This window comes from Saccostrea echinata, unplaced genomic scaffold, assembly GCF_033153115.1.
Source record: "Saccostrea echinata isolate AGI-Se365-2 ecotype Australia unplaced genomic scaffold, CSIRO_AGI_Sech_v1 ptg000003l, whole genome shotgun sequence".
Taxonomy (NCBI): domain Eukaryota; kingdom Metazoa; phylum Mollusca; class Bivalvia; order Ostreida; family Ostreidae; genus Saccostrea; species Saccostrea echinata.
Genome location: NW_026889752.1, coordinates 14597889 through 14623284, shown reverse-complemented (window position 1 = coordinate 14623284; position 25396 = coordinate 14597889). Strand labels below are relative to the sequence as shown.

The following is a 25396-nucleotide window of genomic DNA, read 5'->3' as shown; positions in this document are numbered from 1 at the left end:
CTTGTTAAATTTGTATATATGTATACTAAAGTAATTGAGGCTTTTGCTATTTGAATATTTTGCAAATAGTTTCTTTGCCATTTTCCTGAAAGTAATTTGCCTATTTATTTTATTTAAAGTTATCTGGTAATGATGTGTTATTAACCTACCCATTTGGTGACAAGAGGTACATTATTATATTGTAATATTTACTCATTGTCGAAAAATCAAGACCAAAAATTGCCACTCAGGGCGGGGTGGGAGATGGAATGTACTAAAATTATATGAAAATGGATAATAAATTGTGATGTTTTTTTTTTTATGGTGTTGTCTTGGATTTGAATGACAAACTGGAGTATTGACACTCAAATTGATACACTCCACAAAGGGAAGAAAAAGAAGAAACATGCACAGGAAGGCATGTTGGAAAAGTTGGATTGACTTATTGGAGTTCTGTCATATACATGTTATAATCATTGACCCAAATACTGTTCACCAACATTGAAAATACATGTTCAAAATATGGGAGCTATTATATGGCCTATATTGGAGCTCCTATATTTTGAACATGATTCAGGTCTACATTAATGAAAATAGAGGAGAGATTTTAGAAAATCAAAATTTCCACTTAGCCATAAATGAATTAAAAAAACAAGATTTGTTTGTAAAACAATGATGCCTCCTAATAGCAGCTTAAGGTGAAGGTCAAAGTTTCTCAAATGCAAGTTAAAGACCAAGGTCAAGGTATCAGAAATGTTGTTACCTAAAAGCAGGTCTTGTCTCAAGGAATATGCCTGTAAAATATGAGAGTCCTAGCACTAACTGTTGAAAAGTTATGGTGAAGGTTAAAGTTTTTTTTCGAAAGTAAGTCAATTATCAAGAACAAATTAATGGTGTCTAATGGAATGTCTTGTCACAAGAAATACATGTGAAATATGAAAGCACTAACACCAACAGCGACTGTTCAGAAGTTATGGCCAAGCTAAGGTAAAAATTTGGTAAAATTTAGCAAAAGTGGGTCAAACTCCAAGAGATCAAATAAAAGTAGTAGTGTTTATTTATTATAGTGACATGTGTTTAACAAAATAGATAATCACTTACAATTATATCACTTTTTACAAACACCTGGCATGATGGACCTATATGTCTCCTTTAAGACATACTATTATATACTTGTATAATGTTTACCCAAAGAAAGGTCTTGTCACAAGGAATACACATGTGAAATATGAAAGCCATAGCTCCAACCAATCAAACATCGACAAGGTTTAAGTTTTTGAGAACGAACAGACAGACAAACAAGGCATAAACTATATGCCCCTGAATCTTTGATTATGGGTGTAAAAAAATACTAATGCAAAAGGTCTACTATATTATACAGATTTGTTCACATTGTACCTTAACCAAATTTTGGCCATAATATTGGTTCAAAGGAAGATAAAAATTAGGAAAATCTATGCATTTTTTTCCACATCAATATCAGAAAAAAGAGTTAAAATTCCTAAGAGTTACATAAAATTATATCTTATATGATTATATGCAAAATCCTGTATATGTGTCTGATAATCCATAAATTATACATGTTATATGTACACATTTTAATATAAAAATGACAGTTATGCAGTACCTCCATATGCTAGACCTAGAGAAGAAATTCACAAATCTAGTATTGAAAAAACTTACATGTAGGTAGATTTCCAAACAAGAGGCCCAAGGGCCTTAACGATCACCTGAGCACAATAGGACAATTTAGAGGATCCATAAACTGATAAATGAAGCTTTGTTGCCCAAAAGCAAGAAAAATAGTATGATTAGCATCAACAAAATAATTGGTCTAGTATCTATCTGCCCCCCCCCCCCCCCCCATTTATCAGAAATTTATTAGAAATTCTTACTCTGTTTGCCTTGACCATCCCCAGAAGCATAGAAGATTTTCAAAGAAATGCATTTTCACTATATTATTAAATAACTAAAGCCCCATTCTTACACCAGAACATCTGACCCATTGGCCATGAACTCACAATTCTGGAAGAAGCACCCTTGCTCATCATGACTATACACTTGTTTCTTTACTTTATAACCAGTAGTAGTAAAAATATTTTGAAAGAAATTATGCGTTTTACTTTATAATCAATAGAGCCCCCCCCCCCATCACCAGAACCCCTGACCCAGGGGCCATGAATTTCACAATTTTGGAAGAGGCATTCTTCCTTATCATAACCATGCACTTCCAGAACCCCTGACCCAGGGGCCATGAATTTCACAATTTTGGAAGAGGCATTCTTCCTTATCATAACCATGCACTTCCTTTGTTTGAAAAATATCCAGGAGCAGAGAATATTTTGAAAGAATTTATGCCTTTTCCCTATATAATCAATACAGCCCCACCCTAACACCAGAACCCCTGACCCAGGGGCCATGACATTCATAATTTCTGAGGAGGCAGCCATGCTCATCATAACTATGTACTTAGTTTATTTAATATCCAGGAATAGAGAAGAAGATTTTCAAAGAATTAATGCAATTTTACTATATAATCAATAGAGCCCCACCCTAACACCTGACCCAGGGGCCATGAAATTCAAAATTTTGAAAAGGGCACTCGTGCTCATCATAACTATGAACTAAGTTAGTTTATTTAATACCCAGGAGCAGAGATGAAGATTTTTCAAAGAAATAATGCACTTTCACTATATGTTCTACACAGCCCCACTCTAGCACCAGAACCCCTGCCCCTGGGGCCATGAATTTCACAATTTCGGTAGAGATCTCAGTGCTTATTACAATCGTGCCAACAGTTTGACTGCTTGATGTCCAGGAGTAAAGAATATTTTTAAAGATTGCATTAATTTTGGTGGTTTTAGCCCCACCCCTCAGGCCCCATGGGGACAGGGACCATGAAATTCACATTTTTTTTTCCTCCTTCACCCATAGATGCTATATGCGAAATTTGGTTGAAATTGGTTAAGCGGTTTCAGAGAAGAAGCTAAAATTGTTCAAATGTTAACACACAATACACGATGCACACCACAAGGCGACGGACGAAAACAGATAACAATAGGACACCTGATTGACTTAGGTGACCTAAAAATATAAGCACAAAACAAGACTCGAGTAATTAATTTATTATATTTTTCTGGCATAAACTTTTTTTTTCTTAAATCAATCCACACAAGAGAGAAATGAAATATCTCTAAATTCCATTAACTTTATATCAGTGTCCTGTCTGTGTGGGATTTTTATCTGCTATTACATCTGCACATATTCTGTATTGTTAATCTTGAAATGCTTAAAGACTGATATCATGCACTCTACTCTCTCAAATTAGATAAACCATTAAGTCAAAAGCTTATAGGCTCATTGTTACAGAACTAATAGTACAGAATTAAGTGATGGCAAAAGGTCTGACAGTCTATTAATCCATCTGAATCTAAACAGATCTTTCTCCTTCTTCAGATCCTTTTCTTTGAAACAAAACTTATTCAAAGTTGGTTATGACGTCATCAACAGGAAGTACTGAAATATAGCAAAATTAATATTTCACCTGATTGTTGATGAATTAAATAACACATTACAAGAGGCCAATGGGCCACAGTGCTTACCTTAGTTACCTTGGTCCTACACATGTAGTGTTCTGGTTCTGAAGAATTTTTTTAAAATGTCCCTTTTTTCCCAATGAAAAATGACCCAATATTGTGACCTCATCTTAGCCTAACTGTTTATAATTATATTGATTTTAACCCCAATAACATGTCCTGCTGTCCTTCCATCACACTTTGAACTTCATATGCTGATACATATAAATTATTAATGAGAGCTACTCAACAGCATGAACATTTTTTGACCTTGACCTCACTTTTCTTAAATTTTTCTTTAGTTCAGTTTCCAGAGGTATTTAAGATATTTTTTCGAAACCTTATATATGTGCTGATACATATTGATGGGATCTATTCAATGTCATAATCATTATTTTACTTGACCTTTCCTTTGACCTTGACCTCACTTTCATTTAATAAGTGAGTAGCTCAGTTTCAAAGAAACTATTCAAAAGATTTTGATTAATCTTCATATGCTTATACATATTGATAAGAGCTATTCAGTTGCATGAACATTTTTAATCTTGACTTTTTTTTCAAATTTGTGTTAAGCTCAGTTTTAAAGAAATAATCATGATATTTTCATCAAACTTTATACACTGAAACATTTTGAAGAGTGTTTTTGAACTGCAACAACAATTGTTGACCATGACTTTCCCTTTGACCTTGATATCACTTTTTTTCTTACATAAGCACATAACTCGCTTTCAACAAAACTATTCAAGATACTTTTATGTAAGCTCTGATACATAATTTGTTGAGAATTCATCAACTTTGTTCATTTTTTTTTTTACGTTGACTGTCCCGGACAATGACCTTTTCTTTACTTTTATTGTATACGTTTATAAAACTAAGTTTTACAAAAAACAAACAAACAAACAAAAAACTATTAAAGATATCATTATCAAACTTCATACACAAATTTTCATGTTGCATTAATAATATACTCTGGGTGGGGATTCATGTCCTATGGACAAACTTCTAGTTAGTAGTATATTTAATCCCATATTTTGGCTCCATCCTCTCAAAGGGGGTGTTAATTGAACATGAAACTACACTATGTCAGGGAACTTTCACATAAGTTTCAACTTTTCTGCCCAGTGGTTCTTGAATAGAAGATTTTCAAATGACACCACCAAACTTTAACTTTTTCTTAATTATCTCCCCCTTGGCCCTTCATTTGAATGAAATTAAATCCTCTCCACCCAATACTGCCTTGTGATAAATTGGGTTGATTTCTGGACAAAAAATCTGAAAAGTTAAAAATTTAGAGATGACACACAACATTTATACATGACAGACAGATGCCAGACACTCTTTGATCAGAAAAATTCACTTGAGCCTTAGACTCAGGTGAGCTAAATTGTAAATAATTAATTACTAAGTAGATGTCTGTTTTATTAAAACATATCAAAAGAGTGTTAATCTAAATATAGCACCTACTAGATTATGTACATCCTAAAATTTATATTTTCTGCAGAATAAATTAAAAACAAAACTCAATGTAAAAATTTGTAAGTACCCATTACATTTTCTTACCCCCCCCCCCCCTGGGTACATCTGCCAATGTAATAAATAAATACAGTCAAACCTCGTTATGTCGAACTCGAAGGGACCGAGAAAAAACTTCGAGATATCCGAGGATTCGAGATCTCGAGGGTAAAATACTTAAAGAATAAGTGGTTGGGACATGCAAATTACTTCGACATATCCATGTTATACAAGATATCAGTGTTTGAGATAACGACGTTCAACTGTAATTTCTTAATTCTTTCTAACCATTATTGTCCTTTTTACCTCTGTGTCATCCATAATTCTTTGAGTGGAAAATCTTTTTCTTTCTTTACAACACTGATTTCTTTCTTTAAAACCTGCCTCTAAAAATTAAAAAATGCTCCTAAAATTAAATGTGCAAATAATTCAAAAACTATAGCATAATTTCTTTTTCTCATAGTGACTGATGATTGAACAAAAAATGTAGAATTTCTCATATTTAAGAATTTGTCAATTGACTCTTTAAATGGCAGTGGCTGGAAAAACAGAAGTGATTTTTTTTTTGTTCAAAAGGTCATTGAGCAGTGTCTTTGGCATGATTGGAACAAATTTGAAACTACACTACCTGAGGATGCTTTCATATTCCTTTCACTAATCATGGCTTTAGAAGATTTTTATAGATTTTTTCCCCTATAAGTGGGTACTTTCCTTGAGGCCCCACTCTACCCCCAGGAGTCATGATTTGAACAAATCTGAATCTATACTACCTAAGGATGCTTCCATATAAATATCACCAATCATTGCTTTGCTGATCTTGAGAAGAAAATTTTTTAAAGTTTTTTCCTGTGTATTCTTTTGTAAAACTTTGATCATCCATTGTTGTCCCACCCTAACCCCTGGGGTCATGATTTAAACAAATTTGAATCTACACTATCTGAAGGTCTTTCCACACAGGTTTCATCTTTCCTGGCCCAGTGGTTTTTGAGAAGATTTTTAAAAGATGCCATTAATTTTTCACTAATTTGTAATTACCTCCCTTTAGAAAAAGGCATGGCCCTTCATTTGAACAAACTTGATTCCCCTTTACCCACGGATACTTTATGGCAAGTTTGGTTGAAATTGGCCCAGTAGTTCTTGAAAAGAAGTCGAAAATGTGAAAAGTTTACAGACGGACAAAATGTGATCAGAAAAGCTCACTTGAGACTTTGGCTCAGGTGAGCTAAAACCAAATCCAACACACGAGTGTTGCCTGATTGTTTTTAGTGATTTGTGGCAGTTAACTGGTAGTCAATTGAACACACCGGATAAAATGTAAAAATTAACAATAACATAGCTCTTGCTCATGTTAACAAACATAGGCTATGTTAACAAACATAGGGTCGCCTGCGTGGCGCAGTGGTTAAAGCATTAGCTTTAGAGTCGCGGAGTAAGGAGTTGATCCATACGTTGAGGGTTCGAATCCCATTGCGGGAGGTGGAGACTGGTCTTTCGGAATAGACCATATAAACCTGTGTTGCAGTAGGTGCTGGCACGAAAAAGATCCCTCACTGCTCAATGACCCTGAGTGCCGAATATAGCTCCATATGAGTGAAAAATTCTCGAGAGGGACTATAAACAACAAACAACAAAGACACAAACATAGGTGTTTGGTGCCATATTAAGAGAAATGTTTTGGTACAATCATAGATAACTACATAAAATCAGCAAATCAAGACAAGTCATCAATAGTCAGACTTTCAACTGACAGTAAGACTCAATGTAAATGATTTACTGCAGAGAAAATTCAAGCTAAAACTGTAAAATACGAGCATATACTGATAGTAAAGATATATCTGTTAGTAAAGATAATATCATATAATTTTATCGCCACTTTATCTACATATGGAACATAAAATCACCATGCAATCTCCATCCCCTATACAGAGATAATTCGAACTAGTTTCTTCGGTAGCCCTAGTTCAATTACAATATGCTGACAGCTGATTTCTGAGACATTTCCTTTATCGAATGAACGTAAATCACTTACTTGTACATTAATATCACAAAATCATCTTTACTTACCGGCATACCGCCTGACTTTCACTGGCACTACCGCACTGTTGATCAATATAAACACATGACCTTGAGTCACGTGATTATCTTCGGCAGACAAACGTTTCCTTTGTCAAGCGTCCAAATAATAATCTTACCTTCTCAAAATTGGTGAACGATTATAATTGTGCTGTGCATCAGAATCATACAAACGTTTGATTTTGTCAAGCGTCTAAATACATGTAATAATGTTGCATCTTTTCTGGTCGAGATTATTATTGTTGAACATTATAATTATTGTATGATCGATGTGGAATATAATTGTTATAATTTTGAGGCGAAATGAAAATAATGTGAACACATGGACAGACAAGATTATAATTATTAAGAAAGAATAATTATTATAATTTTGAGGCGAAATAAAAATATGTGTGTAGACATCGACTGACAAGATTATAATTTGGAGGCGAAACATTATAATGTGTCCACTTTGACTGGCAAGATTATAATTGTGAAGTGTGAATAATTATAATTTTAGGACAAAATAAAAAATAATGTGTACACGTTTGACAGACAAGATTATAATTGTTGCAGGAAAAATAATAATGTTATCAAAAAAGCAAGATTTTTATTTTTGGAAGACATAATTATTTTTGGTAAAAAAATAATAATAATGTGGGGGTACCCTACGGCTTTCCATACTTATCTATGGTCATTATATCTTCAATCTATTCTTTATTTTTCTTATCCGGACTCTAATAACCTGTACACTTATCTTGATGACCCAACCCTAACCCTAACCTCAAATCATATGCTTTTCCTTTATACGTCCGAGAGTGAGAGTTATATCAGGAAAAGTTTTCGATCTCAGGTTGTTTATAGAGCAAATGGGTTTCGGTCAGTTTTAGGAAGCGAATGCTACGATTATGATTGCAGCGAGTAAAAACGATTATGACGAAAACCCTATCTTGATGTGACGTTGGTTCGCGCCAACGTCACCGTCAACGTCTCGGTTCTTTGCAAACCTTTGCCATTTTATTTCCTTTTGCAATTCATTGACTCATTGAAACTTCTGTCAGCCGTACCACGATTGCAAGAAATTCATACTGATTACAAATATGCAAAAACGATCACAAGGTACTACAAAATGTGTTCACAGTACTGTCATAATCAATATGCAGGTGTTAACCACATAACGGTTGAGAAGTTTTTAACACCGATCGATACACAGTAACCGAGACAGGCATTTTTCATAATTTTCGGTTTCACAGTCAAAAATATTTTGCATACTATGTTTTCATTCGATTTTATCCCTTTCAATTATATAAGTACATGAAATATATGAAGATAACAAACATCTTTCTCAAACCAAGCTAAAACGTTCTCAAAATATCAATGTAATTTGCAAAGTGCATATAAAAAATTTTCAAACAAGAAATAAAGAAAAGTTAGAGTTGAGGATGGGATAAGAAAAAAATAGTCAAATGAAGGAAATATTTTTATTGTTGAATTTCGTTAGGTTCATGTTAAGGGTAGAATTAGGCTAAGGGTAATGTGAATAATTTTCGATAAGAGGTAGCCTTGAATTAGTGAAGGGTTAGGGTTAAGGGATACAGTAAGAAATAAGGGATGGATTAGGGTTAGATTTAGGGTTAGGGTTTCGGTTAGGGTTAGGGTTAGGGTTAAGGTTAGGGTTAGGGTTATTGTATAATAACTCTTAAGGGTAGGTTAAGGGTTAGGATTAACCCCAACCCATACCTAAATGGTCATTATGGTAATCTAACCTTAATGACCCAACCCTAACCTCAAATTATATGCTTTTCCTTTATACGTCTGAGAGTGGGAGTAATACCAAGAAAAGTTTTCGATCTCACGTTGCAAAAGAGCAAATAGGTTTCTGTCAGGTATAGGAAGGAAATGCTACAATTATGATTGCCTACTGTATTACTATCGGTTTCAGTGGTAATACAACGAGCAATAACGATTATGACGAAAAGCCCTATCTTGATGTGACGTTGTTTCGCGCCAACGTCACCGTCTCGGTTCTTTGGAAACCTTTCAAGTTACTCTCTGACAACATATTTCGCATATTATCTTCTCATGCGTTTTTTCCCCTTTATATATTTAAGAACATGAGCTATATGGAGATAACAAACAACTTTCTCAAAACAACCTAATCTGTTCTCGTAATTTCAATGCAATTTCCAAAGTGCAAAGAGAAGTTGGAGTTGGGGATGGGATAAGAAAAAAATAATCACATGAAAGAAATATTTATAATGTGGAATTTCGTTAGGTTCATGTTACTGGTAGAATTAGGGTAAGGGTAATGTGAATAATTTTCGGTAAGACGTAGACTTGAATTAGTGAAGGGTTAGTGCTAATGGCTACAGTAAGAAATAAGGGATGGATTAGGGTTTAGAGTTAGGGTTAGGGTTGGGGTGAGGTTTAGGGTTAGGGTTAGGGTTAGTGTTAGGGTAAGGGTTAGGGTTATCATTAGGGTATAATAACTGTTAAGGGTAGGTATAGGTGTAGGTTAGTTTTAGGGTTAGTGTAAGGGTTAGAATTTTAATTAAGGTCAGTTTTAGGGTTAGAATCAGGGTTATTATTAGGGTTAACCCCAACCCTTATCTATGGTCATTATATCTTCAATCTATTCTTTATTTTTCTTATCCGGACTTTAATAACCCGTACACTAATCTTAATGACCCAACCCTAACCCTAACCTCAAATCATATGCTTTTCCTTTATACGTCCGAGAGTGAGAGTTATATCAGGAAAAGTTTTCGATCTCACGTTGTTTATAGAGAAAAATGGGTTTCTGTCAGTTTTAGGAAGCGAATGCTACGATTATGATTGCCTACTGTATTAATATCGGTTTCTGTGTCCGATGCATGGTTAACTCACCCTATCCATTAACAGTCTCACTATTCTCATAAAATCTCGCCAGGGCTAATGCGAACTCCTCGGTTATTATAATTTGCAGAATACCGAAAAATAAAAGTTTGCGGACACATTAGTAGGGGTGATAGTAGTGCGATTTATCCAGGCATTCAAATGGTGTACAGTACTCGATGTCTACACCCCGATTTTGTATGTTTTACAGTTAGTACAAAACACCCATGAAATATGTTTGAACTCATTTCTTTTGAAGTTCACAGTAAAAAGAATAATGTTACAGTAATGTTAAAAAATAATGACCTTCGTAAGAAAATAAGAAGCTGTGACACGTTTTCGTCATATTTTGTTAAAAATTAGAGACATTCTGTATATTTGTCATTCGGGAGCCTAATTCTATACTGTGTATAGGTCATCTACATGCGATATGACTGTCTATTTATAAATGCAAAGTAACTTTAGATCCATTAATAGTAGAAACCTGAAATTGGGAAATATTTATTAAGAGTATCCATTCTGTATGTTCAATAAAGGGCAAGGTCGCATTAACAGGTAAGACCACACCAATTTGTAAAATTGTTCTTCGGATTTTCAAAAATAAAAAGTGAGGCGAGAGGTCGAAATTATTTTACAAATATTATTTTTCATTTTGAAGTTAAAAATTATGAGGCGAGCGAATACAAGTAATATAAATTTGTTTTAATGAATAAAGCATGATTTCAAAGAGCGAGCGCTTAAAAAATAAAGACTTAAATTTATTAGATATCATTTGTATACCATATGAACTTATGATTTTTAACTTTTTGATATATTGTTTGAATGAATAAAAAAGTTTCAGGTTTCAAAGACATTATTTTCATAACAAGTATAGTTTTGCTACTGTAATATTAAATAAGGTCTTTTTGAAGAATTTCCTCTCCAATTTGTCCCCATTCTATCAAATCATTAAATAAATTCCGTGGTCTCGTTTGCCTGTAATTTATCCAGGGAGAGAATAATTTTTGGAAGCATTCATAAAACGTGAAAACGCGTCTACTTTCTGTTTGTCATGTTTTGAATGATGTACGTGTTACATATTGCAATTTAGTTTCATTTCTACAAACGTTCTGTTCAGTTGTGTGCTAATTCCTAGGGACATGTCCGGTCTTAAAATGTCAATTCCATCGCTCTTAGAATTTTTTTTATTTTGATAGAGCAAACATCATCAATGTTTACCAAACCTTTCGTGGATTTTTCGATGGTCTCTTTAAAGTAACATCGAACAGCGCTTCAAAAGTTTCCTCGGCTTCTAGCTAGTTCGATTGCACTATGAGGAAAAAAAGTCAGATCCACTGTTTTTAACTATTGACGTATCGTACATATAAAGAGTAGGCAGGCATCGTCAAACACTTCACACATTGTAACACAGCATGAGTTACGAAGTACGAACCAATCCCGCGCTTCTGTCATTCCTCAACCACGTGTTCTTAAGTCTTTTGTGCGTTTGGTGTAAAAAGTCGAAAAAAAATGTACTCGCATATTTTTGGATGTGCGGGCGGGCATATTTTTTGATAATATTATAATTTGGATTTGTTACAAATAGAAGCGGCGAATCCGACGAACTATATTGCATATTGGTATGGCCTAAAAGTCAAATATTGTGATATCATTTAATGATTCTTCTAATTATTTTTACATTGAATTGATTTTTAATCGCAAAAATATTTGAAGCCGCTGGTTCAATTTTACTCATTTTGACATACATTTATGTGGCAATGTACTTTAAAAAATTACGCACATTAAATTTTTTTCAAAGTGCATTGAAATTGGGATAAAATCAAGGCACTTTGAATTTGTTTGAAAGTTCATGAAGTGTTTACCATTGTTTACTATGGAGACACTTAACGCACTTTGAAAAACATATGTATAAAACAAAAATTCTGGACTTTGTTTTAGTAAAATTATTTTGTTATATTTCTTAAAAAAAAAAAACTGATGAATTGATCTACCCTCATCTTAAACGCGGAGAAGAGGTAGGTCCCTCAGCCCAATCTTTTATTTTTCCTACCCAAATACGTATACGTATACATTTAAATAACTGGTATGACATTTATATACTTTCAATAGATAAATTTGAGAACGTAAATAAAATAAGATAACCTTACCTAAAGAGAAACGCACCCTATTGTCTTTTATTAAAAAGTAAAATGATTTTAGAGTTAAAATTGTAAGTAAATAAGCTTTTGATTGTCAAGATTACTTGTAGATTTAAATATTTTTAACTCATTTTATTTGTAATTTTAGTTCTTTATTGATTCAAAGTCAAAAGATGCGTGCATCGCGGATAATGATTGTTTTCGAATTTTCTCTGTGTATGACTTAGAACTTAGAGACTGTCCGCCGTAAGATGTGTATAGTTTAGATTTATTTAGTATTTAGTATCAGTTGTTTTAGATTTTCATTTCACAGAGGGATTTTCTTAAATTGTTTAGCCCTCTGTACAGTCAACAGGTTTAACTTTAAAACGTATTTTTATAATGTTTCGAATTATTTTTGTAAGTAGTGATTGTTCGTTTATAAAAATTATTAGCACTTCTATCAACGACTTCAATTAATAAAATATAGGTCAGATTCAGAATCCAAAGCAGGTCTGGAAGTGTCCATCCCTAGATACATCATCCATGCTTATTTGGTTAAAAACGGCTAAAATTCACCCATGTGGAAAATCTAGGTCAGATCCAGCATCCAAAACAGGTTAGTGTACATCCCTAGATGCATCATCCATGAAAGTTTGGTACAGGTAGGGTTTATAGTTCCCTGGGAACGGGACTGCTCCAAAATCTAAACCTGGTCTCACATGTCGAAAATCTAGCTCAGTTCCAGCATCCGAAGCGCAGTGTCCACCCCTGGATGATGCATCATCCATGCAAGTTTGGTCAAGGTAGGGCTTACGGTTACTTGGGAATGGACCTGCTCCAAAAACTTTTACCTGGTCACTCATCTGGAAATTCTAGGTCAGATCCAGCATTCGAAACAAGTGTGGTAGTGTCCATCCCTAGATGCATCATACATGCAAGTTTGGTCCAGGTAGGGCTTATAGTTACTCGGAATGGACTCGCTCCAAAAACTTTAACCTTGTCGCTCATCTGGAAATTCTAGGTCAGATCCAGCATCCGAAGCAAGTGTTGTAGTGTCCATCCCTAGATGCATCATACATGCAAGTTTGGTCCAGGTAGGGCTTATAGTTACTTGGGAATGGACCTGCTCCAAAAACTTTAACCCGGACGCCGACGCCGGGGGTATAGCATAAGCTCATCTCTACTTCGTCGAGGTGATCTAAAATACTACGTTTAGAAAAGGCCAGTTTTTCTAATCGCTCTCGGAAGGACGTTTCGTTTTTTCAAGCATTTTACACACTTAATACAGTAGTAGTAGTGTTTTTTTTTATTATAGTGACATGTGTTATACAAAATAGATAATCAATTACAATTATACCACAATATAGAAACACCCGGCCCGATGGACCTTTATATCACCTTTAAGAAATACTATCAGATATACATCACGTGATTTTCAAATATACAAATGTTTATGTCTCTTTGAATAGACTCTTACTATAAACTTTGCAAGTTTTCTGGGATAAAATGACATTAAAATTGTTCACAGTGGTCCAAAGATCGAAAATTGTGATGGTAAAGTTCAGCAAATGTGTGATTTCGTCCTGTTCGTTGGTAAGGTACTTCCGTTATCGTCGATATCTTCTATAGGAAGGTTTATCCTTCCTAGGCCATAGTTTCCGAATCGTTTCCCAAAACATATTAGGGTTATTTGTTGAAAGTTTGTCAATTTCAATACGTTTAGCTTTTTTATAAGTGCTCTCAGTGCGTCTCAGTGTTCTGTCAAACGTATTTCTGGCTAGGAAATATTCTTGTTGTAAAGCTGACTTTACGTTCCTTTTACCCTTGCATTTAATAAATTCTTTCTCCAGCATAATATTCCAGAGTTCCATCAATTCTGTATTTCAGTATGGTTTCTGTTTTTTTTTAAAACGCTTACTTGTACTTTTACTTGTAACTTTTGGAATTTCCATTAAAATTAATGTACATAGGTCGTTATAAATATAATCTACATTTTCTTGACTTCTTCTGCATTGCTCTGTATTCCCAATTATCTCTAGTAGAGCAGATCTTCTCTGTTCACTTAAAAAAAGTCTGTTGGAATGCGGTCAAACCTGTATCGAGATTGACCGTTAGACCTCTTCATTGTTCGCATTGTAAGATGTGTTGCCTCACATTGATTTCACACATAATAGCTGCATGGTCTGGTAGTTTTGATTTCTCTCCGATCAAGTCGTGCAGCATATAATTATCAACTATGACTTGAACGGTTCAACTTGATATTGTTTTATGAACTTGAAAGTATCCTGTGTTACACATATGTAGTCTACAACAGCTTTACCTTTTTAGAGATCGATGTAAAATTGTCGTTTTTCGGGAATCGACCGTTGAGAACACACATTTTTGATTCGTTCAGTAATTCAATGAATTCATGTCCATGTTGCTTTACGACAGAGAACAGTGGTATTCTTGCTGGGAGTTCATCGCAGTCTTGTAGAGTGTCCAATAATGAACTGATGCGCGAGTTACAATCAACAAGAAAAACACCATCACTATGCCGAAATGCACAACATCCGGATTCAACAAGTTTTACTGTATATAAATAATCACCATCATAGTCATTAATGCTGTGTGTTATTTTGGTTTAAATTTTATTCATTTAAAGACACAGTACGGCGCTTCTCATACACAAGATGCTCAAGGGCCTAAAAGGTCACCTGAGTACAACAATTTAATAGATCCATACACTGATAAATGAAGTTTTGTTGTCCAAAAACAAGAAAAATAGTATGATTAGGATCAACAAAATAATTGGTCTAGTTTCTATCTGTCCCCCATTTATCACTATTACCATGCAGACTATTAACAAAATATCTATTTTTCAACCCCATATTATTACCTCTCACATTGGCCTCTCTTGGTCTTTGAAGAATATTTTAAAAGATTAGCTATTTTTGTCTCATTTTTATTCATCTATTATTTCTAAGTCTTCCTGATCATTAAAACTATGAAAGTACTTTTTGTATTATACAATAAATGTTCTAGCATAATTCTCTTATTCTATTAGCTCAGCGAATCTCTTCCTCTACTTGAGTTTTCAGGTGGTAGATAACAAGAGAACAAAATAATGAAACTGAAAATCTTTGGCTTGCAAATTTGTTTTTGGCTTGCAAATTTGATTCCCAAGATGCCATCAAATGATCTATCCACCACTGTAACAGCAAAAAGTTGTAGAATGTCATTTTTTATAAGAACACCTACTCCTCCAGAAGCTTTGGGAGCATTTTTGTGAATTTCAGTTCGATTAAAACCAAACCATGTGTATCCTTGGATATATATTTCTTCTTTCCCTGATAGATGAGTTTCACGGACCGATACTATGTCACAGTAAGTTGCCCGTGTACTTTGTGGTCTTAACTTTTCATTTTCCTTAGTCCATCCACAAATATTAATACGACAGATTTTAATAGTATCAACGAACTGCTTTGATTGCTATGCTTCATTATTTTCAAGGTCAATTGGTTGGCTTGGGGGATGACGACGTGTGATGCGTCCGTTTGCATTCACACGGAATGATTTACCCTGCGCTTCCGGCAAGTTATTGAGTATTGCCCGTGCATTACTTTCAATGAGACGTTCAATTCTCGATTTGTTGCTTTTGATGAATACTGATTTATAATTTCCACCGTTTTATTCAGTTTCATTTTATTTCTCAAGACCTCTATCTTCTCTTTCTTTTACTAGGCAACGTTTATTTTTAAACTTTGTAGGTAAACGTACAACAAATGTTTATTTGAACCAATTCTGAGACATTGTCCCCTAGAGCAGAGATCAAACTTACGACTTTTTCCGTAAGGTTTTCATTTTCGGAGAAAGAAATGCCACTGGCTGTGATTGTTACGTCGTAGTTTTCTAACTGATCTGTGAAATCATTATGATCATTTAAATCTCCAGGTGGAGGGTTTTGGCTTTGTTCCTCTAAGTTGTTTAATCGACTCTGAATTGAGTGAATCGTGTTTACAATTTCATCAGTGCGTTTGGTTTCTTTAGCTATGTCAATGGACAGCACGGCACGCAAGGCTCGAATTTTGCTTTATACGTTTTGAATTAAGTCTGATTTCAGTTTATCAAGTTTTGACTCGAACATTCTGTTCATACTATCCTGACTGCTTTTTAGATCACACACAACACCCAATACTTTATCTATTTTATCTGTGATTGAGAGGTCATTGCTTAATTACTTCCGAAACATTAGTAAATGACTTATTTTTGGTGTTCATGGTCATCTTTGTTCAAACTCAATTTCTAGCTGAGATTTTGGGTTCGTAATTTGAGATTCGTATTCAGAAAAGACACTATAATCGTCACTACTTACACTATTTACACTAGTATTTAATTGATTGATACCTTCATATAGTATAGAGTTTGAATGACCAATTAACTCACTCACAGGAACCGAATCCGTGTCCTGGTGATTACAACTCCCGATTTGGTCATGTTTTGGATCTTGTTGCGAATCACTGCCACTACTGATCTTGTTCTTCTTCCTTTTGTTTCTTCGCATTATTATATACGTTATACCCACAATAAGAAGATATTTGACCAACAAATAGACCATCATCTGTAGAAATTTCACAGACTATCCAGTTAACCACAAAGAGCGAAAATCCGTGAGTCCATCTTGTATAATCACGTGACCTCGTATGATAATACAATATGTACATCATTATCTACTAATTCCATGCTCATATTTACAAACAATTGTTTTACAATGGTAAAATTTGGGTATTCTCCACTCCATTGTATGTCATTTGTGTGCTTTAATGTCAGTGAATATAATTTTTACGTGTATTCCATCGTCCAAAACATTCTACTCTATGGTGTACTCACGTGATGTCTTGTATAAATGACCTTCGATAGCCATTTACAGTTTACTATTGTATTAGCTACTGACCAAGGTACACGTCGTACAGCAATAAACTTACGTTATTAAATGCATTAACCATTAATTTCTAATCAACAAATAACAAAATTACGACGTATAACACCAACAGCATGGCAAATGTACAAATATCAAATTATAAAAACTACATGTAGATTCTTGTTACTTGTAAAGACTTTGTGAGCGGTATTTCAACGTACTATTTAACACGGAAAATTGGTTTTGTTTGTCAATGTGAGCATGGGAAATCTTAATTAATACCTAATCTTCCTATTTTTAACAAAAAAGTAGAAGATAGTTATTTGTTGACTTTCCCGCAGTCATTTGAAATCGTGTCGTAAATTTGCCTGAACCATGTGTTTGAATTAAAATGTAAACATGTAATAGACCAGCACGCTTTTTTGTTCATTCATTGGATTGGACCATTGTTCGCGGTAAACACTGCCTTGCGCAACCACAACAATATCCATACAAGGTAGATTCCTCGACCTGTTAAAGATAGAGAATTTGTTCGACAACGGGCACCTCGGAAAATCAAAGACACACACATATGGGTGAACGAACAATTTCCACCAGAAATTGAGGAAAAACGCAAAAAACTATAACCTGTTGTCCGATTGGCGAGGAAATATGACAGCCGTGTCAAACTCGTTGGCGATGAATTATACATCGGTGACAGACTTTACGTCCCCCCCCCCCAAAAAAAAACAGAGGAAACGCTCGGGGCCGAAGGAGGATCGAACCCAAACCAAGGCGATCATACTACCAACGAGGCTCACCGCGGGTGCCCGAACCACAGCCGACGCAGGAGTGACCGATCAAAAGATTTCGTAGAGGGTCAACGCCACAAAAATAGGAAACCGCTGGAGAACATAAGCGTGACGAAATCAGATTTCTCGCTTTAAATGTCTGCGGAATAAACAAAAGACTCCAGTACAAGACTTTATAACAGAATTCGATGGCTTGTGTTTTGTTGAAACTAAGACTGATGATTCTGAAGAAATAAACGTTCCTGGATATCTACTTTTCTTAAAAACAGAACTAAACTGTCTAAAACATAATCAGGTGGGACAGGGCTTCTAGTTAAGGACACATATGTGAAATACATAAATGTCAAAGAAACAGATTGTAAATACGTTCTTTGGTTTAAAATGAGTAAGTTGCTAATTAATTCCAATGAAGATGTTGATTTTTGGATTGTGTATACATACAGCAAATATTCATCCTCTGATTGTTATTTGGAAGTTGAACAAGAATTGCATGAAAAAATAGTAATTATGTTTGTTTATTAGGAGATTTTAATGCTAGGGTTGGAAAACTACAAGACTATGTTTTAAATCATGATTGTGACGTAAACCTTTTGTGTGTGTTGTCCATTCTATAGCTTAATGTTGAGCTAAATCCCTAAACAATCCATTAATTTACCTGCAAGTGTCCATTCTTTTTGGAAAACTGTCCATTCTTTTTAAGAATGGATAGTTTTTCCAAAAAGAATGGACAGTTAAAACAAACAAAATGGAGAGTTACAGGTAAACTTTGGAAAGTGTTCAAGAGGGAACATAAACAAATACATTAAATACGATTTAATTTGCATGTAAATAACAAAAAAAGAAAGAAAGCGGAGATCTAAGTTAATCCAGAACACTGTCTGAACAGCATCCACTCGATTTTACTCTTTTAAATCGATGAATTATTCACATTATATCAATACTCAGAACTCAATTTTCACAAAACTTGAATTTAATAAATGACACAAATTGATATTTGATTTAAATTTCGGAAAAAAATCATTCCCTCGAGGAGAATTCATTTTAAGATCGAAAGTTTGGCTAATATTTGTTTTACTCTTCGCTGTTTCCAGATCCAAATATCACTGATTTTGTGCATCTTTTGGTTCCAAAGATTTTGATTCTGCCATACTGTCTCCATCGGAGCAAAACGTGTATGCCTTTACAACGCAAACTATAAACTGATTTTGAAGTATCGCATACTTGTATAAATACTAGTATCCCCCCAATTTCACCTGTAGCTGTCCATTCTTTAGACGAAGACCTTTTGTTATTTGCATCTGGAAACACAATGGCTATTCAACAAATTGCCGTGCACCCCTAGCTTACCTGTGACTGTCCATTCCGTAAACAATGAACTTGTCATTGTATGTGTGCTACCGGTCATATCTGATACCAGTTTTGTACATTTTTTATTTAATTTTCAGAACAAAGGAAATGATGTTTTAAGTAGGAGAAAGGCCTCAAACTGTCCATTCTGTGAGAGAAAAAACAAATCTTGGGCCTACGGCCCTCGATTAGTTCTTTCTCTCACAGAATGGACAGTTTGAGGCCTTTCTCCTTTATATAACTGACGATTTTTTTAGCAAATGTCCAAAACTGTAATAATGTAACTCAGTGTGAAAATACAGATATTAATTCATTTGAAACTTGTGGGATTCCACCGGTCAGAACAATCAAAGATTTAACAAGCAATAATTTTAGTTACAAATTAGTAGATTTATATGTCAACAACAATCTACGGTAGATACGGAAGTGACAAGTATACAGGTGCTCTCACATGAAAGAACAGCAGTACTGTTGAATACGTAATGCATGATTCAGCAAATTTAATGTTGTAGATTTTTGTAACATATTCTGACGCACACTAGTGATGGAACTTTTGAAACTTAAATGTACATGTATGTATTCTAATATACGTTCTAATTACACAGGTAAATACGAAGGTGTCGGTCTATATATTTTCACCTAATTTTTTCCCCATAAGAAATGAATTACCGGGAAATTACTCGTTTTCTCTGATCATATATTAATTGACAACGTTTATGAACAGCTGTTTCAACACAGGTCTGTGTAAACCGGTAAATCACAAGAAAGAAAAATCTGAACCATAAAAACATAGAAAATATATACATGTCTCTGGAAATAACATTCTCTTTAGATAACTTAAATCAATTAATGTCCGCCGATTTATGAATGAATCCGAACATTCATTAATGTGTACCTGTACACACAGTGTGTCACTTTTTTAAGCCTTCGTCTTAACGAACGATATAATTTAAATCTTGAACGAATTAACTCACCCCTTCAGTACACACACATTCACCTACACCTAAAATCTAATCAAAATCAGATCTTTGTTACGGCCCGAAATTCTGATAGTCGCTGTATTTCTAATCTGATTGACTATACCTACTTAATTTTCTTCGTTTTATTAACTATCTTCACTTTCTTTTCTTTAAATCCTATGTTTTTTTTTGTTTTTTTTTTTTTAATGTTTACCTTAATTATAAGAAATCCATGCAGGTGCCCCACGTGTCAACTATTGTGATAGAAGTACACTGTACTTGATTATAATACATTCATACTACTGGCTTTCAAAACCCCTGTCCGTATGAAAATCCTCTGTCTTTCTCTGTAACCTACAGCATTTCAACAATTATCTACGGTATATCTACAGTATGGTACGGTATGTCTCCTCTGCATATACAGTAATTCTCAGTATGGCATTGTATGTATCCCCAGCATGCCACAGTTACCTATAATAGGCCCCAGTACGCCAACGGTAGGCCCCAGTATGGCTACTGCTTCGTATAGTGACCTACGGTATGCCACAGTATATGCCCCAGTAGGCCCCTATATTGTTCACCGAAGCAAAACGGAAGAAGAATACACACTTCCAGAGGCGCTGTTTATCTAAGATGTGAGCTCGAGGTTGTCAGTTCAGTACACAGGATTATTTCCTTGAAAAACTTCTGAACATTATTTTATACACATAGTAATACAACTGAAGTCAACTGATACGGGTCTCGTGATCCACATTAGGCAAAAACTTCACGCATATGTTATTGCCACAAAGAAAATATCGAAATGGTCAATAATGTTGACTGATATGAAGTGTACATTTCTTGCTGATAAAATAACAAAAATACGCTATAAACATTAAAACTGTTATAATTATTAATGTATTCGTACATTTCATTATGTTTACAATTGTTAAGTGACTTATAGGGTTATGCTGTAATTCTGAAAAGTTTACAAATCATTACTTCAAGCAAAAAAAAAAAAAAAAAAAAATCATCAATTAATGAATTTTATTTGTTATTTTTTCATTATTTATTAATTAATTAATTAATTAATTAATTAATTAATTAATTAATTTATTTATTTATTTATTTATTTATTTATTTGTTTGTTTATTTATTTGTTTGTTTTTAGTTTATTCCTTCATTCATTCAAAAAATATTTAATCTAAAGCATCAAATTGGGAAGGGCATGCATTACGACCAATAATTTTATTCACTTAGAGTACGGCTACATTAGAGACCTAAATGTATAAACTGATTACATTTTTTCGCGTTACGAAGTATAGCGAAAAATAATTGTCCTGACGACATGTAAACGAATACGAAAGTGTGGTGTTACTAAGGTGAAATTGTTATGTAGGTTTCAGCCAATGAAATGTCGGTATTGAGAAAACGTGTTCGATTGTATTTACGGGTGGTTAGTAAGAGTTCACTTTCTAGCGCACGCTATCCCGAGCAAGTCGTGTTTTGGTCATGGACGCCAGGCAGGTACAGAGTGCAATTTCTGAAGAAGTTAATCGAGCTGTGTCTCGTCAACAGTCGGAATTGTTAGAAAATCTAAAAGATATGATGGACAGTCGTTTGACAGTATTCCAACAAAACATTCAGCTTTCCACGTCTCAAATCAGCAAAATTGAGGAAAATTTGAATGAGCATTATGTTTTCCGTAAAAAAGGAAATGAGAACCAATATAAACATGAAGCGAAAGTTCTAACCAAACTGAAGGAGGCCAGGGAGCATTTGAACAGCGACGACGGAGTGGAGTCAGCCAAAAGCAGTATCGCTGAAGGTATAGAATTGGTTAAGAATCGTCAAAAAGTTATTAAGTTAGCCGATTCGTCGCAGCTCGGTTGGAGAGTGGTTCAAGAGTACGAAGCCAACCCGATAGCAGACGATTCGGATGATGAGGAGAAGATGTACAGAGCACAGATGAGGGCCGAGCGGAAAGTTTTCAATGGGAGGAAGCGATGTAGATTTGAACCCTATCAAAAGAAACCGGCAACAGCCACTCGCATGGAGACTGACGAGAAGTCAACGAGCAGTGGAAAACCCGGCAGAAGTTTTGATTGCGGGGCAAAGGGGCACTGGAGTCGAGATTGAACAAAGAAAGATGACAAATCAAATAAGATAAGTGAAAACTTATATGATTTTTTATCTATTTCAAATTTGGCACATTTTAATGATATAATAAATAAAAAATCTCCAGTTGGTCGCTTAAGATCACACTACGATGAGTGGGAGAAAATTGGAACAGGTAAAACAGTCTTGGATGTAATAAAGTCAGGTTATAGAATTCCATTCAAAACTAACCCTATGGCTATTGAATTAAACAACAATAGGTCAGCGAGAGATGAACCAGATTTCGTCACAGGTGAGATCAAAAATTTGGTAGAAAAGGGGTGTGTGTCACGGGTGTCTGAAAAACCTACAGTTGTAAATCCTTTGACTGTGGCTAAAAATAGAAACGGTAAGTCAAGGTTGGTACTTGATTGTAGACATATTAATCCTCATTTACACAAGTTTAAGTTTAGATACGAGGATGCAATAACAGCAAAGGAAATGCTTAAAGTCGGAGATTTTATGTTTACTTTTGACTAAAATCAGCTTATCATCATTTAGAAATATACGAGGAACATCGACAATATTTAGGGTTTTGATGGAAAGAAAATGGAAAAGTTTCTTATTTTGTTTTTAATGTACTACCTTTTGGCATTTCTACAGCAGGGTACATATTTTCTAAAGTTCTTCGAGAAACGGTGAAACGCTTAAGGTCAGAAGGAATAAAGATTATTACATTTTTAGATGACGGTATAGCTGCAGGCAGAACTTTTGATGAGGCATCAAATGCAAGTAATTCAATAATACACATTTTTCAAAATTTGGGCTTCTTGTTTGCAGAAGAAAAATGTAATTGGGTTCCAAGTCAAAATTGTTTATGGTTAGGTCTGCAGTGGAATACAGAAAAAGGTCAAGTTCACATCAGTGGTGACAGAATTCATCGTTTAAATTCTTGCTTAGATGCTTTACACTGCCAAGTACAGAAAAATGTTCTTTATGTTCATGTAAAATTTTTGGCTAAAATTTTTGGTCAAATAATATCTATGAAAGTCGTTTTTGGTGATATTGTTAGAATGAGAACAAGATTTTTATATTACTGCATATCAAGCAAAGCTAGCTGGGAAGCTCAGGTAAAAATAACTGTGGAAGCCTTGAAAGAAATTGAGTTTTGGCGCAGAAGTGTGTCAACATTGAATGAAAATGGTTGTTCAATTGATTTGGTAAGCGCATCAGATGTATGCAATTTGTATTTATATGCGATGCCTCAGATGTAGGCTTTGGTGGTTATTTTGAAAGTTTGAATGAGAGAAATGAAAATGTTTTTATGGGTAGTGTAGTTGGAAATTGGACAGAAGAAGAAGCGATGCAGAGCTCAACATGGAGAGAGCTTGAAACTGTTAACAGGGTTATAAAAAGTAAAGTCAATATCATTGAAAACACAAAGGTAAATGTAATTTCGGACAGTAAAAACGTTTCCAAAATTATGCAAGTTGGGAGCAAAAAGCCATATTTACAAGTCATTGCAAATCAAATATTTGAGACTTGTAGTGAAAACAGTGTTCAGGTTCAAAATGTATGGAAGCCTAGATATGAAAACAAAAGGGCAGATTTTTTGAGCCGTGTAACTGACATGGATGATTGGTCAGTTCACGATGAGGTATTTGACATTTATGAGAAATTGTGGGGAGTTCATACTGTTGATAGGTTTGCAACTCATTACAATAAAAAATGTGAAAGATTCAATTCAAAATATTGGTGTCCTGGTACAGAAGCAATTGACGCTTTTACACAGGTATGGGAAAGTGAAAATAATTGGTTAGTTCCCCCGCCCAGTTTTATACCTAGAGTTATTAACAAAATGGTAGCGGAAAAGGCCTCAGGAACGTTGATTATTCCAGAGTGGAAGTCATCTCCATATTGGCCTTTGATATTTGAGGGAAACTGTTTCAAACATTTTGTTAAATTTTATGATTATTTGCCTAATGAAAAATTAATAACGCATGGCAAGAGTAACAAATTAGTATTTGCAAAATTTCCATTGAAATTTAAGATGTTGGTATTGAGGATCCAATTCTAAAATTGACAGTGCACAAGATTATGAATATATTTTTTAATGGTAATGAATATTTTTTCCAGGATTAGGAGTGCAGTTACATATAAACAAAGCAGTTACTGATAATGGCATTTCATTGGGCAGCAAGCTGGGGTCTTTCATTGAGCATATGTGTGGATATCTCTTATCATCGAAGAGTGAGGGCACCAACAAGGCCTACAAACATAATTTTCAACGATGGAAGAAGTTCATAAATGAGCACCAGCAGAGTGAAATTCCAGCGCAGCCGGTACACGTTGCATTCTATATTACTTATTTGCTAGATTCTGGTGCGTCGTATTCTTCAGTGAACAGTGCTATTTACTCGATTAAATGGATGCATGAAATTAGTGGTTATCCAGATCCTACCGAAAATTCCTTTGTGAAATCATTACAGGAATCAGCAAAACGTTTAACTGGTAGACCGGTGCGCAGGAAAGATCCAGTCGACCGTCAGATGTTACAAGATTTGTGTGATTTGTATACTGACAGTACAGATGTTCTTTTATTGAGAAATTTAACTATGATTTTGATAGCTTTTGCTGGTTTTTTGAGATTTGACGAACTGAGTTCTTTGAAATGCAATAATATCATTGTTGAACAAAATTATTTAAAAATTATTATTGAAAAATGCAAAAACGATCAATATAGAGATGGAAATGAAGTACTTATTGCAAAAGGTACCACAAGCGCTTGTCCATATGCCATGTTTCTACGTTATACAAAAGAGGCGGGAATTGATTTATGTTCTGATCATTTTATTTTTAAGCCCGCTTTTAGAAGTAATGGTTTTTCAAAATTAATAGTTAAAAATAAGAAGCTTAGTTATACTGCAGCAAAGCAAAACATTGTTACTCTTTTAAAACAGTAGCTCCAAATTTAAATATTGGTCTCCATTCTCTTAGATCAGGAGGTGCAACTGCTGCTGCAAATGTTGGTGTTAATGAAAGGTGTTTACAAAGGCACGGGCGATGGAAATCTGTGTCTAGCAAAAATGTTTATGTTAAAGACTCTTTAGAAAAAAGGTTACATGTGTCAAAACAATTGTTGTTGTGAGTTATACATATATTTTTTTCTCGCTCTTTTCTCTCCCTTTCTTTGGAAATGTCTATCGTCAAC

General features: G+C 34.5%; 1 protein-coding gene across 1 annotated transcript; it reads left to right on the top strand.

Moving 5' to 3' along the window:
• The first annotated feature begins 21391 nt into the window (after nt 1-21391).
• On the top strand, nt 21392-22716 carry LOC133178918 (uncharacterized). Its single transcript, XM_061313575.1, has one exon. It carries the CDS (start codon nt 21601-21603, stop codon nt 22225-22227), a length of 627 nt encoding a protein of 208 aa, XP_061169559.1. The 5' UTR covers nt 21392-21600; the 3' UTR covers nt 22228-22716.
• Nucleotides 22717-25396: the final 2680 nt, after the last annotated feature.

Bases quoted from the DNA above. Each gene is read 5' to 3' on its own strand.
- LOC133178918 (XM_061313575.1), top strand. From the start codon at position 21,601: ATGGACGCCAGGCAGGTACAGAGTGCAATTTCTGAAGAAGTTAATCGA.